Raw genomic sequence first — 23,879 nt, forward strand, 5'->3', positions numbered from 1 at the left:
GTTTCTATTCAGTCATGGGTAGACCCCCTTTTTCAGCAAGGAAAAGGACACTGCTAGGTGTGCAGAATCAATCCCGATGTCATTCCGATGTATGTGCCTGTGGTGAAGCCCAGATGGCTTGGAGCCTTCGGGTGGCCATGGCTCTTGGGGAGCGGTCCTCCCATTGCCAGAAGGGAGGTCCAGCAGACTGGGAATGAAGTGCAGACCCCGGGCTGGGCCTCCCTCTTCTCCTGCCTCCCTCTTCTGCCCTTGCCTTCATACCAGCAGAACCATCTGGTCCACCCCCACTCCCTGGTATCAGTTTTCCTGGTGACTTCTTAAAAAATCATTTTTTGCCTTCACAGTAACTGTGCATGATGGGGGAGGGCAGGGAGAAGGTTGAGCACGAAGCTGCCCCTTCACTGGGAAAGGAGAATCAATAGATTGTGTTGATTTTTCTCTGTGACTGACAGCTCTTTGCCTGGAGCCTTCTTTTCTTACAGACTTAATGTGTCTTCTGGCAGATTTCCTTGTTTTGAATGATTACCTGAAGTAGCGAGCAGGCGAGCCTAGCAAAGAACTCGGCGCTTTTCTTTTGCTCATCATCCCCACCTTCTCCCCCTTTCCTGATACTCCTCAGGGGTCGGTTGGTGAAGCGGAATCTAGTCTGGGCCAGCTGCAAACTCTCTGTGCTTCTTCCTTGCCCTCCACGTCTCTTAGAATGAGAAACACAGCTTGCACTAGAAAAGCTTCCTGTTCCTTCTATGGAGCCCGTGGCACAGACAGTCCTGCTGGGCCCATGTCCCAAGGAACTCTGGCACTGGACACCAGTGGACAGCTACGTTGGAAGTGGCCGGGGTCGGGGGGATTATTGACACCCACTCTGGGTGTGATCTGATGGCATGCTCTCTGACAAGGGAACTCACGAGAGCCCGTCCATCTGTCTTAGTCCCTGCCTCATCTCCAAATGCTCCTCACAGGCAGGCAGGTCAGGGGCTCACCTGGACAGGCCCCGAGATTGCTCAGTAAGTTTCCTGAGTTGAGGGATGGAGTGCTGGGCTGCAGCCTGCTGTTTTATCTGATCGGCAGCCCTGGGCCAGAACAAGGACCAGGCCTAGCTCCCCTCGCTTCTCCCCGAAGAGTGTGGGGCACTGGGGGAGGGGCCTCTGGTCCCCGCTTTCCTCCTTCAGCTCAGTCACATTTCTTGCAGGAAACGACTTATCTGATATTGAGCTGGGGTTGCACTTCTTCAGCCCGGATGGAGCTCAGTTTTCCAGTGTTTGGCATTTTATCCTGGCATTGAAATAGTGAGAGGAGGGTTGCTTGCATTTGGAGGTGGGAAGGGAGGCTGCATGGTCCCGTGCGCTGGAACCAGAGGGGCTGGGGGTCATCTTTCTGAAAGAGGGTGGGTGCAAAGAGACAGAAACGACAAGGACAAGTGTTGGGAAACTAGGGGATGGGAGACGTGGGCCACAGGCAGTTGGTGGCCCTGGTTCCAGTACCTGACCAGCTGCTGACAGCTGAGACCACAGTTCTCATTCCTCCCAGACTCTGTGACGAGATTGTGGCTGGATGGCCTCTTCGGTCCCCGTCCACTCTAAGAATTTGTTCTTCTATGTCCCAAGTTAGTGTTCTTTAAACACACACACAGGCCATGGAGCAGAACTTTCCCCTCATAGGAAGCCTTACCGTGAACTTCATTATAGAAAACTGGTCAACACAGACTGCTGGGCTGAAAGAGAAGGGGACCTGGAGGGGACTGGCTTGGCCACTACAAATTCCTGGGGCACGTGGGACACGCACTCTGTTATGAAGTTCCTGGGACCTGGGACAGGGTGTCTGACCTCAGGGATGAAGCTCTGGGATTATCCAATGAGACACTCATGCTCTACTTTCTTCCTGGAGGGACCATCGGGGACTTTACCCGATGTGCCCTGGCCTAGCAGCCTCTCGGTACAGATGGTGACAGTTCCATCCAAACTGTGCTAACCTGCTAGCCTGCACTTACTGGTGGTCTCCACCTGCCCACCAAAGACTTTGGGGGTAGGCTCTGCAGGGACTCTCCTCCCTGTGCTGCCGTTGCAGGGCTCCTGGAGTGTGTCTCCACAGGCTCGGGCCACCTGTCCCTGCTGCTGCTGGCTGAGCTGGTGATCCCCAGGCATTGCCAGCTCCACTGTCAGGCCAAGGCTCCCAGCTCTTGGAGACCAGATGTCCAAAGGCCCTACAGCAAGGGTGCCTGGGCCCTAAGGTGTCACAGCTTCTCGTGGAGCAGCTCTTTGATGTGTTTACAAGGCATGTTTTCCTCACAGTGTGGCTGATCCACACAACGGCCATGACTGGAGCCACACTTCCCTCCTTACCTTAGGTCCGGCTTCTGAGTCAGGGCTAATGAGCCACGCTCACTCCTCCTGGACGTCTCTAGTGGCGTCATATCTTCACTCAGTGATGTGGCTCCTGGCAGTTCCCCTAGATGTGCCTGTTTATGTATGGGTTCCACTAAGGATCTTAGGGTTTTATTTTCTCCAAAAAATTCCATGCAGTCATGTAACAAGTTAATTGCAAACGGGTAATGGTGGTGGGGTTGGAGGATGGTGAACACAGCTACCACTTGTGTTCTGGCCCTGCTGGGACACCTGTGTACAGTGATAGGCTGGATGGAGCAAAGAAACAGGTGCTAATCAACTCTGTGCATTAGTTGAGCTGATCAATAGATACAAGAAAATTGGAGGAATGCATTTTTTCCTCCATCTACAAGTTGTATTGATCTGGGAAGTTTTTACAAGCTCAGCTACTGATTTTGATCTGACTTTCTGATTCCTTCCATTGGAATGTCTTTAAGCAAATCTTGAGAATGGCTGAAAAAAAGCCATCTGGTGCCTGCATGTCGTCTTTCTAAGGATGGTTTCCCTCAGTTTCCCATCCAGCTACCAGGTCTGTCTGACGGGAAGACTTGACATATTGCCAGGAGAGGGCCTTCAAGATCATTCTGTTTCCATTTCAAGTGGAGAACCCACAAACTTTTTAGGGGACACGGAGGGGGAGAGAAATGTGATAGTCCTCCAGGAGGCTCTCTAATTCCAACACATCAGGAAATACTTTTCATTGTAGCAAAGATGTGGCTGTGTCCTGGAATTCAAGAAATCAAGATATGGAAATATAAATGACAGAAAGAGAGGGAGGGCAGGGCAGGGGATCCATGTTGTCAAAGGTCACATCATAGAAAGCAAGGATTTAAATTTAGCAGGGCTCTTATCTGTGGAGTCATTGGAGTCTTTAGTCTTTGGGAGTGGGATGAAGAAGAATGAGATCGTGCATAGTTACAGAGAGCTTCTTGAAAGACTGTAGGGGAATGAATCAAAATTGTACAGCTTGGGTTAATTTGGCCTAAGCACAGTAGAAAACTATATTTACACCACTCTGCTTCTCCTAAAGTCAGAGGGGTGCTTAAAATTGAGAAGTTTAAATGAATGACTAAAGTATAAGCCATTAATTTTCACACACATGCTTACTTACAGAATATATAAATTAAATGTATAATTTATTTTTGATTATGTAATTCAGTTTTGAAATGGCAATATATTCACCTGGTATAAAATAAAAATGTTCCAGGGTGCCTGGGTGGCTCGGTCGGTTAAGCGTCCGACTTCAGCTCAGGTCATGATCTCACGGTCCATGAGTTCAAGCCCCACGTCGGGCTCTGTGCTGACAGCTTGGAGCCCGGAGCCTGTTTCAGATTCTGTGTCTCCCTCTCTCTCTGCCCCTCCCCTGTTCATGCTCTGCATCTCTCTGTCTCAAAAATAAATAAACATTAAAAAAAAATTAAAAAAAATAAAAATGTTCCAAACAGTAGAGATTTAAAAGCAGCAGGAACAGTTTGCTTTCTCATACATGAGCTTATTTATTTAAAAAAAATTTTTTTTGATGTTTATTTATTTTTGAGACAGAGAGATACAGAGCTTGAACCGGGGAGGGTCAGAGAGAGAGGGAGACACAGAATCTGAAACAGGCTCCGGGCTCCGAGCTGTCAGCACAGAGCCCAACGCGGGGCTTGAACCCACGGACTGCAAGATCATGACCTGAGCCGAAGTTGGACGCTTAACCAACTGAGCCACCCAGGCGCCCCGAGCTTATTTTTATATTGAGCCTACCAGTGACCCTGTGATGTATGGAAAATATTATTATCCCTCCTTTTAGGTGGAGGAAGATGAAGCTCCAAAGTTTAAGTGACTTGCCCAAGGTCACACAGCAGAGTTGGAAGTCAAACAGGGCAGCCTGGGCCGGTATCAGGTTACAATCATGTGTAACTGATCACATCCCAAAAGACTACATTTCAAAACCACATTCTAAGGTTCCAGTTGGACATGAATTTTGGGGGAACACTATTCAACTCACTACAGGGTTCTAGAGCCAACTTTCCTGAGATTGAATCCTGGCTCTAGGTCATTTACTAGCTGGTGTCTTTTGGGAAATTATATGCCTAAATCCACTTGTCTTAAAAGGTGGATGATAATAGTACCTCGTTCATTAGGTTGCTGGGAAGATGAACTATAGGACCCTTAGAACAGTCCTGGCACTTGACAGTCAGTACCAGGGATCCCTGAGGCAAACTTGGTAGATGACAGTACAGAGTGGTCGTCAGAGGCATTATGGACTCGCAACCACACGAAGCAAAGCCAGCTTCACGCAGTGGGTTATTGATGTGTGAATCTTGTAAAGGGTTTCCACCGAAGAAAGCATTGTCAGTCTGGAGTGCCTGACTTGATAGAGGAAATTCTAGGCATGAGATGGTAACCCAAGGGATGCTGCGTCCCACGTGCTGCGGCCTGGCTCCTGGTAGTTACTGGGAGGCAGGGAGCAGCTTGACATAATAGCCAGTGGCTCTGATGTGTAGCTGCTGGAGACAGCGGTGTCATGAGACCCACTTTCTAACGTGACAGGCATGCTTGTGAGTGGAGCCACAGAAAACCAAGAGCCACGAGGTACATTGTTCTACACCTGAGGTCAGAGGACATCTGCATGCAGCCAGCCTGGGAGAGTCAGATGCAGACGTGGAGGGCAGTCAGCTCCCCAGAAGGTGCTTGGGAAGCAGTGCCCCAGCACTGAGTGCTCAGAAGCTCTCTAATGAGTTGCTCCAGCAGCTCAGTAAAATAAAGATTTGTTGAACGGTAGGCACAGTATCTGCCTTTTGCTGGAGGAACCATGATCAGGGTAGACTTGAGCACGAGAAAACAGTCAGCAGCTTTGCACAGGGATCCTAGATCTTGAGCCTGCATCTTTATGCAATTCTCCATACCACCGGGTGTGTCGGCTCCTCTGACCACTGCCCACAGCCCCTCAGGCTACTGATCATAATCAGCTCTACCGTGCATGCCATATTAAGAATAGTTTCTCAGCAAATCCTCAACTTTTTATGGATTGGCACTGTGGCTCTTGTTTATATGGTGTCTCTCTGTACACATCTGTCCACAAAAGATATAAACTGGTATTGGTGCTTGTATAACACCCCACAGTTGACAAGATGCATTCCCACTTACCGACTTATCTGAAATCTTTGGATGGTAGCCACGAACTTAAACATTTTGTGTTCTGAAGTGACTGCAAGCGCTCTATGTTTGTATGCGAGTTGGGGGTAAGTGTGTGTGTGGGAGGATGATTGGGGGTAGGGATGGGGGTAGTGTGATGAATGCCCATGGGGCACAATCCCAGAGGCCTCCCCCTAGCTCTCTGGGTGGTGCACTGAGAACCAGAGAAAGGAACTAGGCAAAGTGAGTGTGTTTTTGGTGGGAGCGGGGAGAGGGGACTCTACTGACCCTCTCTCTGTACTGGGCACACCTGTTGGGGGAACTGGGTGATCACAGGACTGTCCAAAGGGACTTTGGAGCCAGAGTCATTGCCCCTAACCCCTGGGACTTCGATTGTTCTCAGTAGGAAGGGATGCATCTATGTGGAGAGTACTTGGGCACATTGAAAGACCTTGCCCAGAACTTGGTAAATACCCAGAAGGCATTTGCCACCTGAAGGGTAGGAATGCACTTGCTATGTTCTGTCTCTGCAGTGCCCGGAGTCTTTGCCTATCCACCAGACTTCGTGTGGGTCTCCCTTGGGCCTGGGGTTATTTGTCCCTTCTCTGCTGCCCCAGGGGACCACAGCTTTCACAGCCATGTAAGTGTCAATCCTGAAGAAACAGCAGGGAGTTTAGTTGGGGGCAGAGAGGCATATGCATCCCCACTGCCTTTATTTCCCTGGCACCCTGGGCTCCTCTTAGGCTCCGGATCCCATGGATGGGGAATGTGTGCGCCAGGGGCGTAGGTTCGGGCTGGACCTTGGTACCTGTGAAGGGCCACCGTTGGGCAGGTTGCTAGGGCGACTAGGTCTTCAGAGTATCCCTGCTGTTTACACAAAGACTAGAATGGTGGGGAAAAAAAGAAACAGAAAATTGAAGTGCAGAAAGTTGGGTAGATATGCAGGATCAGAAATGTAAATGAGTAAGTGCACGTAATATCAATGGAGGGGTGGGATCAGGTCTTGAGATGAGGCTTCTGTTTCTGCCTCAGAGCAAAACCATATGACGGTCAGAATGAAGGATTTCGGACACTGGCCTCTGTCTTTTGAGCTTTCTTAGCTTGGTACTTTGGAGAAGACTGTGATGGGTCAGAGGGGTGTTTCCCTCTCTGAGTCCTTTTATTCCTAGCATGCCCTTGAGAGGGAAAAGGGGTACAGTGAGTCCTGAGTGAGAACATTCCCTCACCTCAGACCTGATAAGCAGCTTGCCATAGTGAAGGGAAGATACTTCAGGACAGGGGTCTTCTGTTCTGCATATTATACCTCAAATAGCTTTGTGCCTCAAATCACTGATTGGGCATTGGTCTCCTCCCTAAACTGAGGGAATGGCTTAGGACTCATGGCTGTGTCAAAGGTTTTTACCAGCTGAATGGTTATGTATCTACTGGACTCTGTTTTCCCCCAGCCAGGGCTGTCTCTTTCACCACTTTGGAAGGGTTGGGAGCTCCTGGGTTAGATAAAGTATGCCTTATTCTCTGACTTGTGCACCTGCTGGGTGGCTTGGGGAGTCCAGAGAGGGAGAAGGTGGGGATCTGTCACCTCCTGTTCACCAGACTCCTCACCACCAGCTCCATGCCAGTCACATCTTCATTTTTTAAGTTTTATTTATTCAAGTAATCTCTACACCCAATGTGGGGCTTGAACTCATGACTCCAAGATCTAGAGTCACATGCCTTTCTGACTGAGCCAGGCAGGCATCCTGTAAACAGGATGTTTACTCTTATGTAAAGAGTAAACATGCGTGCACTCTTTACATATGGGCTAGTTTCTTGCTAGGATGGCCAAACATTCTAGTTTGCCCAGGATGGTCCCGGTTTATTCCTGTTGTCCTGGCATACCTTCTTTCTGTCTCAAAAATGTCCTGGTTTGGAAGCTCACTTACATAGTTGGTCCTCCACCCCATGACCAGGGCATCTCTGTGGTGACCACCCATTGAAACTTCATGGCATAGCAAGGAATTAACAAATTTTTTGGTTGGGAAATCCTGGTCAAATGCACACAGGATTAATAGACATTAAATTTGGTGGTTCCTGGGATTTCTGTGAAAATCTCCTTCCCCTCCTGAGGCAGCAGAACCTCTTACAAGGAACAGAGAGTAACCTCTGAACACCTGTCGATGAGCCAGAGTCACGAACTGTAGATTTTAAACATGTTATTTGACCAAATCTTTTCCTGATATGACTTACTTCTTTTTTGGAGAAACTTTTTTTTCCTGATTATAAAATACATATTTATTGCATGAAACTTGGAAAATAGTGAAAAGCATATAAAGAGGTTTGACATCACCTATCTCCTCACCACCCAGAGACAGCTACTGTTAACATTTGGGATGTTTCTCTCCCCTGCATCATTGATGTGCACAATTGTGCGTAGTGACTTCTTTCCAGTTAATTCTTGATTGTAGGTATTTTCCATTCCGAAAATTACTTCGCAGTTTTCCCCATTCTAGGCCCTTTAAAAGTGGAGACTCTTACTTACTGTTTCACTATATCAAACTAATATCACCTTAATTACTGGTACCATTCAAGAGTTTCAAAGGCACCTCTCTGTTAGGATTTCTTAGGGACAGTGTTCGGGATGAACTTGTTGGAGAACATTCTCTGCATGTTAAAGAGAAGAAATAGACCCAGAGGGCTGTGGTTGCCTGCTCAGGCCTCACTCGAGGTCTGCTTGTGCACAGGGACCTTTTCTGAGCACCACCTGTGCCGAAGGCGTTGCACAACAATGACCTTGCCTCCACCCCTTCTGGCAGAGTTAGTTTCCCTTCTGGTATTATTCACACACACTCATATTTGAGCTAGACTCCCTGGGATTAAATTCTGGCTCTGCCATTGACCCGTTAACCATTCTGCCTCCCAATCAGCAAACTGCTTCTAATTAGAATATTTACCTCATAGGGTCGTTAGAGGCTTCATGGAGTTAATGTGTGTAGAATCACCTAGACCAGTGCCTGGCTCAGACAAGTGTTCAATAACTGTTGGCGGTGGCTCTTGTTATTAGTGCTAAAGCAGAGGTTTGTGCAAATAATTCCAGTCTCTCTAGTGAGGCTGTGAACTTCAGGGCAGTGAGTGTGCTGTTGATGTCTCTTTATTCATTCGTATATCCAGTAAATGTTAGCTTGAGCTCTCTGATGTGTTAGGCATGACACTAGTCAATGAACAGAGATGAATGTGGTCCTTGCGCTGCATGCATTCATAGTGGGGATGCTGGCAGGTAAGGCACACTCATGGGTAATTATCATGCCATGCTGAATCATGGTTCACACAGGGAGGGCCATGAAGGTCAAAGCTGGACCGGGATGGGGAGGCTTCAGGGAGAAGATGGACTGTAGCTTGGCCAGAAGGATGGGTAGAAAAAGCATGAATTTTGCTTCAAGTACACCTCCTGCCTTTAGAGAGATCAGCTGAGAGAACAGTAAAGGGATAAGAGCTAAGGTGGGCCTGCCCAAGTTGCCACAGGCACTGGACTCACACCTTCTTCAGAGATATCCCAACCAAGTGTCCAGGAACAGCGATGGGGTCAGGGTACACCCTAGGTCTCTTCTCCCATCTGTGAGATGGGATAGCATGAAGACCTGTCGGCGACCATGCTTGGAGTGTGTCAGATAATCTGGAGCCATCTTTAAAAAAAAATTATTTGCATATAGTAGACACACAGTGTTATATTAGTTTTGGGCATACAACAGAGTGACACAGCTTCTCTATATGTTATGCTATGCTCACCACAAGTGTAGCTACCATCTGTCACCATACAGTGCTATTACACTGTCATGGACTATATTCCGTCTGCTGTATCCTGGGGCTGTCTTTCAGTTTAGACAACTTCGCAATGAGGGCTGGATTCTCAAGCCAATGTGTTCACTGTGGGCCTGGACTACTGTCAATTGAAGCGAGGTCCCCAGGTGATGTAAGCAGGTGAGGGCAGTGGTTACCATGTTGAGATAGAAGGTACTTTCCCTTGGTTGACTGGTGTTTCTATATTGGCTTTCAAGACAGAGAAAGGAAGTATGATGACTTAGAAAGATTGCCAGTGCTAAAAGGAAATTGAGGTTAATTGGTCCAGGTGGCCTCATGAAGACCCAGAGAAGTAAAGTGATTTACACAAGTTTATACAAAAAGTTAGTGATGGAGTCTGAACCAGAAGCTAGAGTCCTTTCCACTGAGATGTGCTGTCTCTTGCTACCAAAGCCTTTGTATTTGCAAGACTCACCTCTGAAGATCGGGGCCCCAAAGACCTTGGTGATTTTGAAAATGGTGCTGGATCAGTTTGCTCAAGGTCAGCTGGGTCTCGGACATATCCATGTTGAACTTGTTGACCTCAGCCAGAACTTCCGTGAGTTTGGAGGGCATAGAGTGTGTCGAGCCTCCAGGATATGCAAACACCAGCCAAGAAAGAATCCTCAGAATTCACACCGCTGTGAACAACCAAGGTGACAAATCAAAGACCCCACCCTATCCTTACCCTTGAATCCTTTCAGACCAGAAGCATCAACATCACTTGGGAACTTTTCAGGAATACAGATTCTTGGGCCCCATCCTATTGCTACTAAATCAGAAACTGGCTCTGCAATCTGCAGAGTTTTTAAAAAAAAACTTTTTTTAAAGTTTATTTATTTTGAGAGAGACACAGACAGCATGAGTGGGGGAGGAGCAGAGAGCAAAGATTCCAAGCAAGCTCCGCACTGTCAACACAGAGCCCAATGTGGGGCTCAAACCCATGAAACTGCAAGATTGTGACCAGAGCTGAAGCCAAGAGTTGGCCACGTAACCCACTGAGCCACCCAGGGGCCCCTAGCAATCTGCATTTTTTTTAAAATTTTTTTTTTCAACGTTTATTTATTTTTGGGACAGAGAGAGACAGAGCATGAACGGGCAAGGGGCAGAGAGAGAGGGAGACACAGAATCGGAAACAGGCTCCAGGTTCCGAGCCATCAGCCCAGAGCCCGACGCGGGGTTCGAACTCACGGACCGCGAGATCGTGACCTGGCTGAAGTCGGACGCTTAACCGACTGTGCCACCCAGGCGCCCCGCAATCTGCATTTTTAACAAGTCCTCTGTGATTCTGGTGACACTAAAGTTTGAGGAGCTTTCTCTTAAATATCTCTTAGAGCTGGGAAAAGCTCATGGCTTTTCAGACCCACTCCCCATCTTTTTTATTCCACGAGACCATTCCACACTCCAACTTGCCATTTAGGCAAACACGGCAGGCTGGAATGGAGAGGAATGGAAACCCAGTGACCTCGCGGCAGGAAAAACTGTTTGCCTTGGCAGGTTTGCATGGACTTGGAGCCAAGATTCAATCAATCCTAATGATTGACTGCATTTAAGCAATTCTCCCATTCTCCTCTGCCCCCTGCCTGGGGATGGGGAGGAGGGCTACAGGGCTTACTGGGAAGGAGAAGGGCCAAAGCCCCTCTTTGTCCCACTCTGAGGCCCTTGTCCCTGCTGCCACGGCTGCCAGTGCACACGTCTCCCCAAATAAAACCCCACCAGGCAACTCTTTGCTCTCAAAGTGGGGTTTTCATTTTGTACCATTAGCTTAAATCAGTGGGGATTTAACACAATCCATGAAATCAAGCAATTAGGCAGAGGGATTCCGGATAGCTGACATGGGTGCTGGTGTGCTGTGTGTGTGTTTCTGTGTGGGTGATGAGGAGGGTCCCGAAAGCTGCAGACTCTTCTCTCCTGCCTGCTGCCTCCACTCCCAACCTCCCCAAGACGTTTGGGGTCCAAAAACCAGGACAAATTCAAGTAAATAATTTGCCTCAAGTAAGTCACTCAGGAGCATTTTCTACATCTGTTGTTTTCTTGTAATGAGAGAAAAAGAAAGCTACTTTCAATCGTTGTGTTTGGTAATGTATGTCCTATAGTTAGAAAATGCATGTAAGTGTTCGGCGTGTGGTTTGTGGTCAGGGGACAGAGTCTGAGTTGTTGTGACCAAGCGCAAGCCTCTTTTTTTGCTAAATGAATTAATGATGCCAAACACCGGCTCCTGCAGGAAACAGAGAGGTCTGTTAAGCCTCCATTGCAGGGTCTTTGACAGTAGGACTCATTGGGTCAGCTTGCCCTGGTGCCCAGACCCTCTACTGCATGTTGGAAGGAGGCTGTGGTTTCTCACAGCCAATCCCTTACCCAGTGCTGTTAAATCTCATCTGCACTATTGCACTTGCTGCCTTGAGGTCGTCCACCTGAGATATTTGTGAAAATGGGGCTGGGAAGTAGAAATCAGGTCCTTTCTGTCATTACTGCTTAGTGAAGTCTTGCTGTCTGAACAGGCTTTTCCATTTAGAGGAGGGGTGTAAACCAAGCCCACCAGGCTGCTACATGGGGTGCCCATCTGTGGGCCTTCCTGATTCAAGAGGCTGGTAACAGGTCATGTTGTAAACAGTTTTCCAGTATTACCCCCCTGCTCCTCAAACTATCTACTGGGATCTTCAGCCCTCTCCACAGGAGAAAGTAACCGAGGACAAAAAGCGAGTTACTAAGGAGTCAGGGTGTGTGGTCTGTTACCTGCCCCAGGATGATTTGTCATTGCCCAACTGCCCCTAGAATCTGCCAGGACCCCATGCACCCCCTTTGCTTTCTTACTTCCTGTTCAGAGGAACTGTGGAATACAGCAGAGAGCTCTGGGTGGAGAGGCAAGGAGCAGAGCTCTTATTCAAACAAAGCCCTTGAGAAGCCCTAACTAATGCCAAGCTCCCTCAGTTGAATGGAGAGTAGAGGACCTAGAAATGTAATCTTTGCATTTCTTTTAAGATCTCACAGTTTTGGGATTGATGTAGAGTTTATATACTTTTAAGTTCTTTACTAGCCTATAAGCCTTTTTAAAGCTTAAGTTTTTTTGAGTCAAAATAAATGCAATTTAAAAAGTCATGGTATTGAAATGTTTCTAACAAAACCTCTGCCTGATGCCTTTCCCACCACAATTCTTACAACCCAAAGGGAATATTTTCCAACTAATTTAGCTACTTGTGATATTTAGCAAAATGGGGTCAGTAAATAATTTTTCATTTTCATTTTTAGTTATTACTGATCTTTTTTTATTGAAGACAAAGATTTATGTGTCTTTTATTTCTGAATTTTAATTTTATTTTTCAGACATCATTTCTGAACTTTAATTTTTAGACATTTTTTGATTTTGTATTATTGAATAATTATTGATATTGTATTATTATTGAAGATAAAGATTTATCTGTCTTATATCTCCACTTCTCCCCATTTTTTATGGTAGAATTATATCACATTTTCAGTTAAATTAATACTCAATGATTAATTTATTACAATAAATAAATATGATCCGCAGCTGAGCCATGTACTACACTGCATTTGTATTTCCTTTCTTTTGTACCTTTTTTTTTCCTTTGAGATAGCAATTGTCTCATTTTATTTTCCCAGTTCTTAATGTTCATAGTATGAATTCAGCCTCGAACTTTTCTGCAGGTAATTTGCCTGAGCCCTCTTTCCTCCTGTTTCAGTGTGGACTGATTGAGCTTCAGGCCTGCCACATGGTCATTCTGGAAAAATCATTTTAAGACTTCCATTGCTTTTATCAGATGTTAGATCTTTGGTTTCCTGAATCCTGTGTCTTGTTCTGCACTTTTGTAGAATGCATCATGGAGTACCTTCCCAAGAAAAGATCTCTGGAAGACAACTTTGTTCTAACGATCGAACTTCTGAAGATGTCTTTATTCTGCACACATACACTGATTGATAGCTTGGCTCAGTGTTGAATTGGGGAATTCTAAAGGCATTGATCCGGTATCCTCCAGCTTCTAGGGTTGCTGTTGATAAATCCAATGCCATTCTGATTGCTGGATCCTTTGTATTTGATGTATAATCTCTTTTTCTCTAGAGGACTGTAAGCATTCTCTTTATGTTGGTGTTTCTAAATGTCATGATTTGTTGAGCTGGGTAACTGTTAATCTGAGAACTCATGTTTATTTCTGGAAATTTTTGTGTATGATTTCTTTGGTATTTCTCTCATCTGTTTTCTTGGTTCTCTCTTGTTCTGTGTCATCTTCCTGTCTCCTATTTCCCAACTCTTTGTCATTTTGTTTGGCTTCCCTGGAAACTGTCTTCAACCACGTCTTAAAGCACTTGTATAGCATTGTTATGTTTTAAATTTCCTAATACTCTTTTTGTTCTCTGAATGTTTCTTAGTTTCATTCTTTTATTTAATTTTTTTTAATGTTTATTTATATTTGAGAGATAGAGAGAGACAGAGCATGAGTTTGGGGGGGGGGTGGGCGGAGAGAGGGAGACACAGAATCCGAAGCAAGCTCCAGGCTCCGAGCTGTCAGCACAGAGCCCGATGTGAGGCTTGAACTCACAAACTTTGAGATCATGACTGGAGCCGAAGTCAGATGCCCAACCGACTGAGCCACACAGGCACCCCTCTGAATGTTTCTTCTAAAAATTTTGTGTTCTGCTTTTATGAATACAATGTCTTATCTAATATTATCTTCGTAAAAGGTTTGTGTCCCCTAAGTGGTCTCTGTTGTCTCTGAATTCTCTTTTTCTTGTTTAGTTTGTATGTTTTGGTCTCTGTTGTTTGCCCTTAGAGGCTTTGCTTAAATGCTTGCTGACCTTTGGCTGGCCATTCAAAGAGTGAAGCATTACATTGGAAGCTCTGTGTGTGCATGTATGACCTGTGATTTGTTGGGCCTCGTTTGAGAGTTTTGTTGGTAGGAGCGCTGTAGGTCTTTTCTTTAGGGCTACTAGTTTCTTTAGATAGAAACCCTTCACTCCTCCCTGGAGGATATAAATGCAGGGTTCTAAGACCTGAGGGACTCACCATTTATTGTGCAGACTTCACTTACTCCTTTGGACTCAGTGCAGTGCCTCGCCACCTTGCCCTTCCCTTGTGTCTGGTATGCCTAAGCCCAGAGTCTTCTGGTTCACACATTCTATTGGAATCAACCTTTTGGATGTTGCTGGAGTTGGTGAGGGGCTCTTACCAGATTTATGGCTCAAGCCTAGCGGACCTGAGTGTCCTTCTACAGACAACCAATTTTTATACTTAATACAGTTTTTTTCACTGTATTTCTGAGGTCAGAAATACCCAGTGGCCCCAATTCATGAGCATTTCTGGGTCTTGCGGTGTGGACTGGCTTGTTTGTTACTGGCACCCCTATCTGTAAGCTGCTAAGCTTCAGTTTTTCTTCTCCCTGTCAAGCCAGGTTTCACCATCCATTTGCTTTCCATTATACTGCATGCTGATATGTTCTTGTTTTCTTGCATGTGTTTATAACTTTTTTTTACTTTAATTTTAAACTGACTTCAGAATGGAATGGAAATGATTGTGTGTGCTCAATCTAATATGTTTGGCTAGAAGTAGCCAGTGGTAACTCTTCACAAACATTCCAGAAGCATGGTGGTTGCCAGTATGGCATACCTTTCCTTTTCACTTCCCAGGGGTTTTTAGCTCTTTGGAATTCACACCCACCCCTTCGGATCAGGATCTGTGCCTTCCATAGGCCACCAGTGACCCCAAGTCACCAAGTTGAGTGATCTCACCTCACACTCATGCTTAAACTGCAGCATTTGGGATGGAGGAGCATGTCCTCTATTTGAAATGCCCTCTCCCTGTGCCTTCTGAGATAACTTGGCCGCCTGGTTTTCCATCTGCGCCTCTGATTACTTTTACAATAACACGTCCTCTCTCCCTAATGATGGTGCTCGCTGAGGGCCCTCTCTCTTTTCCCTTCATTGTAATCAGCTGAGTCACGGATCTGGTTCCTAACTCAGCCCCTTTTCCAGTTTTTGCATCAAATCCTCCTTGCACTCCAGCAGCAATTCCACGTTATTGGTTGTATGAATGGCTGGCTCTCAGCCAAGGGTTGCCATACACCCCAGCACCCTGTTGAGGTAATTGGACTAACGGTGGCACCATTAGCATTAGAGGGCCAGGACGGAGAGGTGGTTTTGAAGAGAGTGTTGGTTTGCAATGGATGTAATAAGTTTCCTGTTCTCATTTTAGCCTCAGAAATATGGCCAAGCTTCATGGGGAAGCTACCAAAGAAGTATCATTTGGGAGCAAAAAATAGGGTTTCAGGTAACTAAAAGTGGGATGAAATTTAAATGTCTACCTGAACATAAGGGATTATTTATTTTAATATTGATCAGAAAGACCCAGATGAACCCTAGTGGCAACCTTACCTGGGGTTTTCCAAGTTTCTGGGTCTCTGAATTCTTGCTGGCAGTGACCAACCAGCAAGGTGAGAGGTAGGAGTAATATTCTACTCTCAGAAGATGTGAAGTTGTTGCTAAAAAACACTAAGGTGTTTTGTTTATTTGTTTTGTTTAGTTTGGGGTCCAGGTGTTACAGGTAGTTGAGATCAAGGGCCGGAGGTAGTTGTAGCATTTTTTCCCAGGATGAGAAGGGCACACAATGAAGGAAGAGAAGACTGTGCACAGCATGGGGAATCCTAGAGATGAGGTTGGCTAGACCCCCAGCATTGACCCACATGGGCCCTCTGGATGATAGTGCTGCAAGGCTAGCAGTCAGCACCGTATGCTTTACAGATGGAAAACTGAGATTCAGAGAGCAGAAACCAGATTTTGTGGTCACACAGTTAGAACCCAGGACCCAGTACTCTGTCTAGTGCCCCAGCTGCTGCCTCTTTGGCTTCTCCTCCCTGCCCACACCATCATTTGCATTGCAAACTGTGAACACAGTCTATGGGCGAATCTCTGGGGCTCAGGCACCCTCTGTGTAGTGGAGGCCGGGTAGGGGAAGAGGAAGTGGTGATCCGTTCCAGGCTGCTCCTGGGCCAGCACCCACCCCTGTGTCAGAAGCCCCTGGATGTGGTATGGTGGGGGGCTGTGCGTATATCCACAAGGCACAGGGAAATCAACCTTGGCCGGCTAATCGCCTATCCAAACATTGTTGGTAATCTGCATCCCTAAAATAAACCCTTAAAAGATGGAAAGATGTTAGTAATTTCTGGCCATATGTGCCTCCTCCTTCCTTACTCTCCCCACCTCAAAAAAGAAACTGAGCCAAATGGCAAGAAATAAAGAGTCTAATGCATAACACATTTCCATCATTTGATTTCCCCTCTCCCCTCGGTGTCCCCCCACCTATGTAAACTAAATTCCTTTACACGGTCATGGCAAAGGAACATTAATTTTTGATTTGAGTTGTGATTAAAAGCAACACAATCAAAAGAGTGAAATAGTTTCCACTGGAGCAATATCATTTTAAACCCAGTCATGGTATAGTAGGAAAGAGTGTGGTCTTTGGGTTTAAGTGTGGGTTTTAATTCTGATTCTATCTCTCTTACATACTGTGGCTTCGTGTTGTCATTACTTGACCTGAGTCCTTCTCCTTGATTGTGATAAATAATAATGATGCCTTCTTAGCATGAGTGCTGTGAGCATGAAATAAGGCGCTGCACATAAGCAGCCTACCCTGTGCCCATCTGTGGAGTGCGGCACTCAAAAAATGATGGCTCACTTCTCTGCAGAAAAGAAGGTGCCCACACTGTCAGCTGAGGCATGCACTCATATCTGCTGTTGATGCATTCCAGCGCTTCTACAGCAATGCTTGGTTGCCAGCCTTAGGTTTTGGGAAGTAGCTTGGGATTCACCTAATACCTTGGGGCCACCTTATTTAAAGGGTCTCATGAAAGGAGCAGAATTGTTCTTACTGCCTTCTCCTCCCGTAGTATTCCTTTCTTTGATGAGTGGTTTCCCCCAGTCCTGTTTTCTCTGTTTTGCAGAGGGGAGGCCAAGATGGAAACTTGACTTTCCCTAGGCCTGGGCAGTGAGTCTCCTCCTCCTGGTTCCTTCTTGAACTCCACTGAGAACCTTCCTCCTGCAGCAAGCCACAGACCAGAACAGTTGAAGTCTTTTCCCAAGTGAACCACCAGGCACAAAGTTTGTAAGCCAACAAACTAACCCAAGTGTAGGCCTGTGTGGGCATGTCTGGGGTGAAGCCCTGGACAGGTAGTTTCTATGCTTTCTGTTTGCCACACTCCTGCCTGCTGGTCCCCATACACCCTGTCTGCAGTGGGGGTAGGAATAAAGCATAATCAGAAGCACTGGGCAGTGGCCGGTTTGGGTCAGGGAGAGCTTAAAGAAAGGAACTCATTGGGAAGCTGTGCTCAACTCACTTCCATGTGTGCTGGGAAGCCTGGACCAGCCTGAAAGGTCAAGGTTAATCCTCAGCAAGAGTCTTCTGCTGCTTAGTGCCCAGTTCCTGAACCTTCTGCTGCCCTTGGGAGTGAGGCATTTCTTAAGGGATACCAGGCCTAGGGTATTATATGAGGTTAAGTAGACTGCAAAATCTGGAACTCCTTTTGTAAAGAAAAGAAAGCAGTGGGAGTGGGTTTAATTTACTGACTTTGACACATTCATTAAAGGTTTGTTCCTAGGATTTTCCCCTCTCCTTCTTATTCTTGGGTTAGCCAAGGGTGTGTTTTTTAATCAAGTAAATACTGAATAATAAAGCCTTTGCTACAGCAGTCTTTTTAAACCAGGAGAAACTCTTTTACCATTTTGTAAACGAAGTTGTTTTGAAATGTGGGTGAAACCAGGAAGTGAGTCTGAGCTCTTCTCCCCTATTTTCTTGATCCATTTCGCCGGTCCTCTAAATATGGGGTTCATTATGAAGAATTTTGCTGCCATAGAGTCAGCATGGACTGCATGGTGATTAAAAGTGCACATTTAAGACATGGGTTTAAATTGAGGATTAGAAACTTTGGCCAAGTTAACTTAACCCCCTACACCACACTTTTCTCATCTATTAAATGGGGAAAATAATTATACCTTCCTCATGGAGTTGTTAGGTTTAATTGAGGAAATTCATGGAAAATACTTAGCACACTTCCTGGCATGCCATATGCTCTCATAATTGTTAACTACTGTTATTCTGTTCACATTCAAGCCTTTCCTCATGGAGCCTGGGTGGGAGTTTCAAGTCATGAAAAAGAGGAGGCTTGCTAATTTTGAAGTTAGAAGAATTCAGAGGATGCACAAATTATCTGGTGACTAGCATCTAGAAAATGACTTTCATCTCCTTTGGTAAATATCTGGGCTGGCCAACCTGAGAGGGGAGTTGAGTGTCACAGTGGCACCATATTTTTAGTGCATTTACATCTTAGAGAATGCCTCCACGCATCGCTTCTCGGCCTTTTGGCTAAGATCAAGTGCAGAATGCCTCCACGCGAATTTAATTATCTTCACTAAATTTCCTGTCCATACATTCACATTAAAATAATGTTAACTCAGGGTCTGTAGAGACAAGGAAAAGATAAGGCGGACACGGTGGATGGGCTCTTTCCTTTCCTGCAGATAGCGGTGCTGAGGAAGGGAAGCCCTTGTCCTGTATTAGACTCAGAGATCATCACGTGGATTTATCTGTCAAGACTTCACCAGGACTTGCTCTAATCTGTCAAGAGCTCAAAGCAGAGTTTGATTCTGTGTGGGTCTACCCAGTGGAAAGAAGCATTAGTGGCACCCGTTAGTAGTTGCTTTGTGGTTGACAGAACATCAGCAGTACCTGCTGTCAGAACTCCCTAGAGGCACAGTGGTAGGGACTATGATTTCTCCAATGCAGAAGTTGGACACTGATTTTTGATGCACTCAAGCATGACTATTTGATGTGCTGTTTAATTTCTCTATTGCCGCATGTGCACACATAGATTTTGTCAGTCTTGTTTATAGGATCCAACTTTTGAGGAATTTTAGGTCCCGTGGATGTTAAAAAACTAAACCAATGGCTTTCTCTTAAAAAAAAAAAAAAAACAACCTCCGGGTAAAATTTTTCTTTGAATCCTGAGGTCTATAGCTTTAGATTATGTGGATTATATTCAATTATATGATTCCCTTCTTCTCTTAAAGCACTGTAGGATATTTTGAGTCACTGAATTTTAAAAAAGAGAAATATCATTTGGTTCTGAAAATTTACTTGAGAATCTCATGGTGTCCCAGGGCAACTACTGTAACTCATTAGACACCACAAAACTAGGGGGCAGACTCAGAACATGAAAATTAACTGAGACCTTGGTTCTTACCTATAAAACTGCCTCTTTCGTTGACTTGCCAGTTGCCTTTCATCTCCCCCTTGAGCCATAAGTTCGGGTTATTGTTTCAGATGGAAAGCTGGGTTCTAAAATGCTTTTTCTCCCTCCTTCTCTCCTCTTCCCCAACCTTGCCTGCACCGTCTCTAGCGCTGAGGATGAAAATAAAAGAAGTGAAAAAAGAAAATGGCGACAAAAAGATTGTCCCCAAGAAGAAGAAGCCTCTGAAGCTGGGACCCATCAAGAAGAAGGAACTGAAGAAGCTTGTCCTATACCTGAAGAATGGGGCTGACTGCCCCTGCCACCAGCTGGACAACCTGAGCCACCATTTTCTCATCATGGGCCGGAAGGTGAAGAGCCAGTACTTGCTGACGGCAATCCACAAGTGGGACAAAAAAAACAAGGAATTCAAAAACTTCATGAAGAAAATGAAAAATCATGAATGCCCCACTTTTCAATCAGTCTTTAAGTGATTCTCCCTGGGTGGGTGGGGAGGGAGCTGTGGGTTGGGGTGAGGGGCGGGGCTGAACATACAACCCTAGAGCCTGGAGGTCTGTGCTCACTGCCCCTTCGGTTGGTAGAGGACATTGTAATCCAGCTGGCTTTGCTCTGGCAGCTTTCCCACTCCTTCCCCTCCATAGCCACGCTCTAGACCCCAGTACCGCCAGTATTTAAAGCCGCATACCCAGGTAAGGAAAACCATTTAGATTAGGAAGTCTTTTAGGATCTACAGTGTGGAACAGCACATCGCTGAGGAAAAGTAGGTGCAAACCATTTCAACCAGAGATAGCCACTAAAAAAGAAAATTTTGCCAGTAAAAAACAAACAAAACCCCCAACCAAAAAGCATTGGGAAAAAAGTGAGAGACAGCAGCAAAAAAACTAAGTTCTGCAACTTTCTTTGTGTGGTCACAAATTGCTTGTGGATCTATTAGCTAATCCATGCCTTTGATGTGCTGCTTTCAGTTCCAGAAACTTCTGTCTCTGTCCACCTTATGCAGAAACAAACACACACCACACTTACAACTGAAGATCAATGCCAGAAAATTAAGTGCAGGGAAGAAAAGCACCAGGACAGTATGTAATGGTAAAAACACAGGGAGGTCATCTCTGCTCTGCCTCTCCACGTGATTGTCTTTTGATCTGAATCAGCTAGTCTCAGGTGCCATGGAAGTGGCAGTGAACATCAGCCTTGGTGAGTGATCTAGCCTCCAGACATGTGGAGGGCAGCATGTGCCTGCCTTTGTGTGAGGAAAAGGAAACACCGTGGGCACCAAACCCACGGCATGAGAGGGACGATGATTTTCAGACTGAGAAGGCAATGGTTAGTGGTTTTCAAAGAACATAAAGAGAAAACAAAGAAAAAAATATTAGGAACAGCCCAGCAAATTGCGAGTCAGTGTGAATTGTAATTGGTTGAAGAGCTTAGTGTTCTGATTTCATCCGTTTGCTCATTTCACTTTTGTTTCTGTTTTTATTTCTGTTTTGTTGTTTTTTTTTTTTTAGAGAACAACAACAAAAACTGTGTTTACTTTTCAATGTTTAAAAAAAAGTCAACATTAACATTTGAAAGACGTACTGGGCTGAGGGTCTTTCAATGCATTTGAGGCTACTTTCTAGCAGAGCTGCTCTCTCACGGGGCATTTGGGGTGGGAAGTGGATTTGCCTGAGAGCAAACCTTGTGGTCCTCTTTCCTGAGGAGTTCTGGGTTGTCCTGGCCCCAACACAGTGCCGGTCAGAACTCACAGTGCTTCCCATGCCTTTATTTCCTGTGAAGAAGTGGATTCCCTTAAACTTGATTGCCTATAGATCAAAGAAATTCAGAACAGCCAGATTGCCTGTCCTCCTTGTACTTAAAAAAATTTTTTTAAAAAAATTTCTGCAGAGGGAGAGTTAAGTCAAAAATGTCTCCATCTAAGGAGAGAGTTTCAAAGACAACACACATCTCTACAGGTTTCCCTGAGTGCCCGAAGATGTTTCTTAAAACCCTTGTGTTTAATAAGTGATGTACATAAGCTCATTCACAGAAGCAACTTTACTCTTCCTGTTCAGTGTATAGGAAGTCATTCTAAGCAATTAATGTGAATTTGTTCCTCAAGCCTGATTCTTAATTCTCTGTAACACCTGAAGATGGTGAACTAGTGGTTGTCCCTCCGGATGAATGTTTATACCCAATCCAGAAGCTGCAGTGAGGCTGGGAAGTGTCACCCCCATGGCCCTGGACTGACACAGAAACAGTGGAAGATTCTGTTAACTTCTGAAGACTCCAGTCTGAAAATTAGCATACCAACTCATTACCTACCTGAGGGTGATCCTGATATAATTAACCTCTCACCATTAGTGATCTTGTTATTTTAACACTTTTGTTTTTTGGTTCTCTCTGACCTTTGATCATAAAGTGTTGGGGATCTTAAGTGATTTGCCTGTAATTTTGGATGATTTTCTTTTAAATGTGTATATACATTAGTTAATTAGAAATATTCTACTTTACTATTGTTAACTGAAATTCAGAACAATTTCATGAGTGCGTGGATCTGGGCCTTAGTTTTGGTTAACTCATGAGTTCATTGCTTATATGTATCTGCTCATTTTGACAGAGCATCATGCAACAGGCTTCTGCCCAAAGCTGGGCCTTGGGAAGGGTTTTGTGTGGGGTATTAGCTGTTACAGCAGAAAGAGTACGGAAGATTAGGCGGCCGTGCTGCGCAGCTGTCTACATGGGAATCCTCAGACAGGAAGTGACATTTTCAGAATGAGTTCAAAATAAATTGGAAATGTGAACTGCAGCTGCACATTTTACCCCAACCATATGGTCCCAGGACTTTTGGATTTGACTGTGGATTTGAGATACACACTCTTTGTCTACAACACACCAGCAATTTGAGGATGCAAAAGGAGGCTGTGGGCTCAAAACTGCCTTCTTACCACAAACCTTTGTTGAGAAACAACAAACCATTGGTAGAACAGAACCAGTGTATAGACTATTGGCTTGGTCATCGGTTTCTAAAAGAGGAGGTCTGTATGTGATTTATAACTATTGCTAGTTCAAAGGTCATATTTGTAAAGGTGAGAAGTAATCCTGCTGGGTAGGATCCTGTGAAGTCATGGCAGAGCTCAGTTTAGTCTTCAAAGATAACTAGTTCTCTCAGAAGATAGAAAGTGAGAACCCCAAGAACACTTCACCTTTAGAATATCCCATGTGACACTTGGCTCCTGGTCCTGGTGCATTAGCACCAAGGGCTTTTGGAGGCAGAATCCTGTCAGAGCTCCAGTTTTCACTTGGATGTGTTGATTACAGACCCCCATGCTCAGAGCTAGAATGTATATTTCTCATCAGACTCCAATTAAATCGTTGCTCTGTTGCAACTCCACAGCTGTCTCTGAAGTGCACCTTTGGGTAACTCCCACAGAATAACGTAGTGGCCATTCCGATCTGTCACCAGCGGATACATAGGGCACAGGTGAAATTCCCGTTTCCCCTAGTCCCCTCACATAGAGTCTAAATCTTTTACAAAAGCTTTGAATACTGTGAAAATGTTTTACATTCCATTTCATTTGTGTTGTTGTTTTAACTGCATTTTACCAGATGTTTTGATGTTATCACTTATGTTAATAGTAATTCCCGTATGTGTTCATTTTACTTTCATGCTTTTCCTGCCATGTATCAATATTCACTTGACTAAAATCACTCAATTAATCAATGATAATGTGAGTTGTGTCTTTCCCCCCACCGTCCCCAGTGATAGACCACTCACTCTCTTCCACTGCACATACATCCCCCTGCTTGAGTTTCTTCAGTGATGTTTTCTTGTCCTGGTTTTACAACTTGCAAATGATAACTGGGCCTGGGTGGGCTGGAGGAGCACCTGGGAGGCACTGCCTGATACCTTCACCCCCATCCCACAGTGATCATCTGCTCCTGTGAATAACTTCCAGAAGCATTTCTCCCAGCTGTGTGTGTTTCAGACCAGAGAAAAGGTTAAATACTTGTTCTACAAAGACTGTGTTTTCAATGCTGCTGTTCTTTTCCATGTTTTTGGTTTCAGATGCCTTTTCCCTTCAGCTAATTCTGGTTAAAATTACCAACTAAAATTTGAAAACTCTCTGGGATCTGGGGTCTTAGACCCACACGAGATCTTAGAGGGAACCATGTCCAACTGTTTAATATACAGATGGAGAAGGTGATAGGGGAAGATGGCTGGGGTTTCATAAGGAGTTTGGGGGTCCCAGGTCAATGGTGTTGCTAGAACCAGAACCTAGGGCTCCTACGGGCTAGACATGTGGGAACAACATCTGAGTTACTGTCCAGCTTCTCT

The 23,879-nt window shown here is 45.3% G+C and overlaps 1 protein-coding gene across 2 annotated transcripts in view; it reads left to right on the forward strand.

Moving 5' to 3' along the window:
* SFRP1 (secreted frizzled related protein 1) overlaps window positions 1-23,264 on the forward strand; it is a 43,777-nt gene extending 20,513 nt beyond the window's left edge. Inside the window, exon 4 of one of the 2 annotated variants that reach the window (XM_019828521.2) lies at window positions 19,715-20,022. In XM_019828521.2, the coding sequence (XP_019684080.1) occupies window positions 19,715-19,856 (142 nt within the window). In that variant the 3' untranslated portion in view covers window positions 19,857-20,022. Of the gene's footprint in view, window positions 1-19,714 lie in introns of both variants that reach the window. The other variant, XM_011281505.4, reaches the window with a different exon arrangement.
* Window positions 23,265-23,879: the final 615 nt, after the last annotated feature.

The sequence above is a fragment of the Felis catus genome, chromosome B1, assembly GCF_018350175.1.
Source record: "Felis catus isolate Fca126 chromosome B1, F.catus_Fca126_mat1.0, whole genome shotgun sequence".
Taxonomy (NCBI): domain Eukaryota; kingdom Metazoa; phylum Chordata; class Mammalia; order Carnivora; family Felidae; genus Felis; species Felis catus.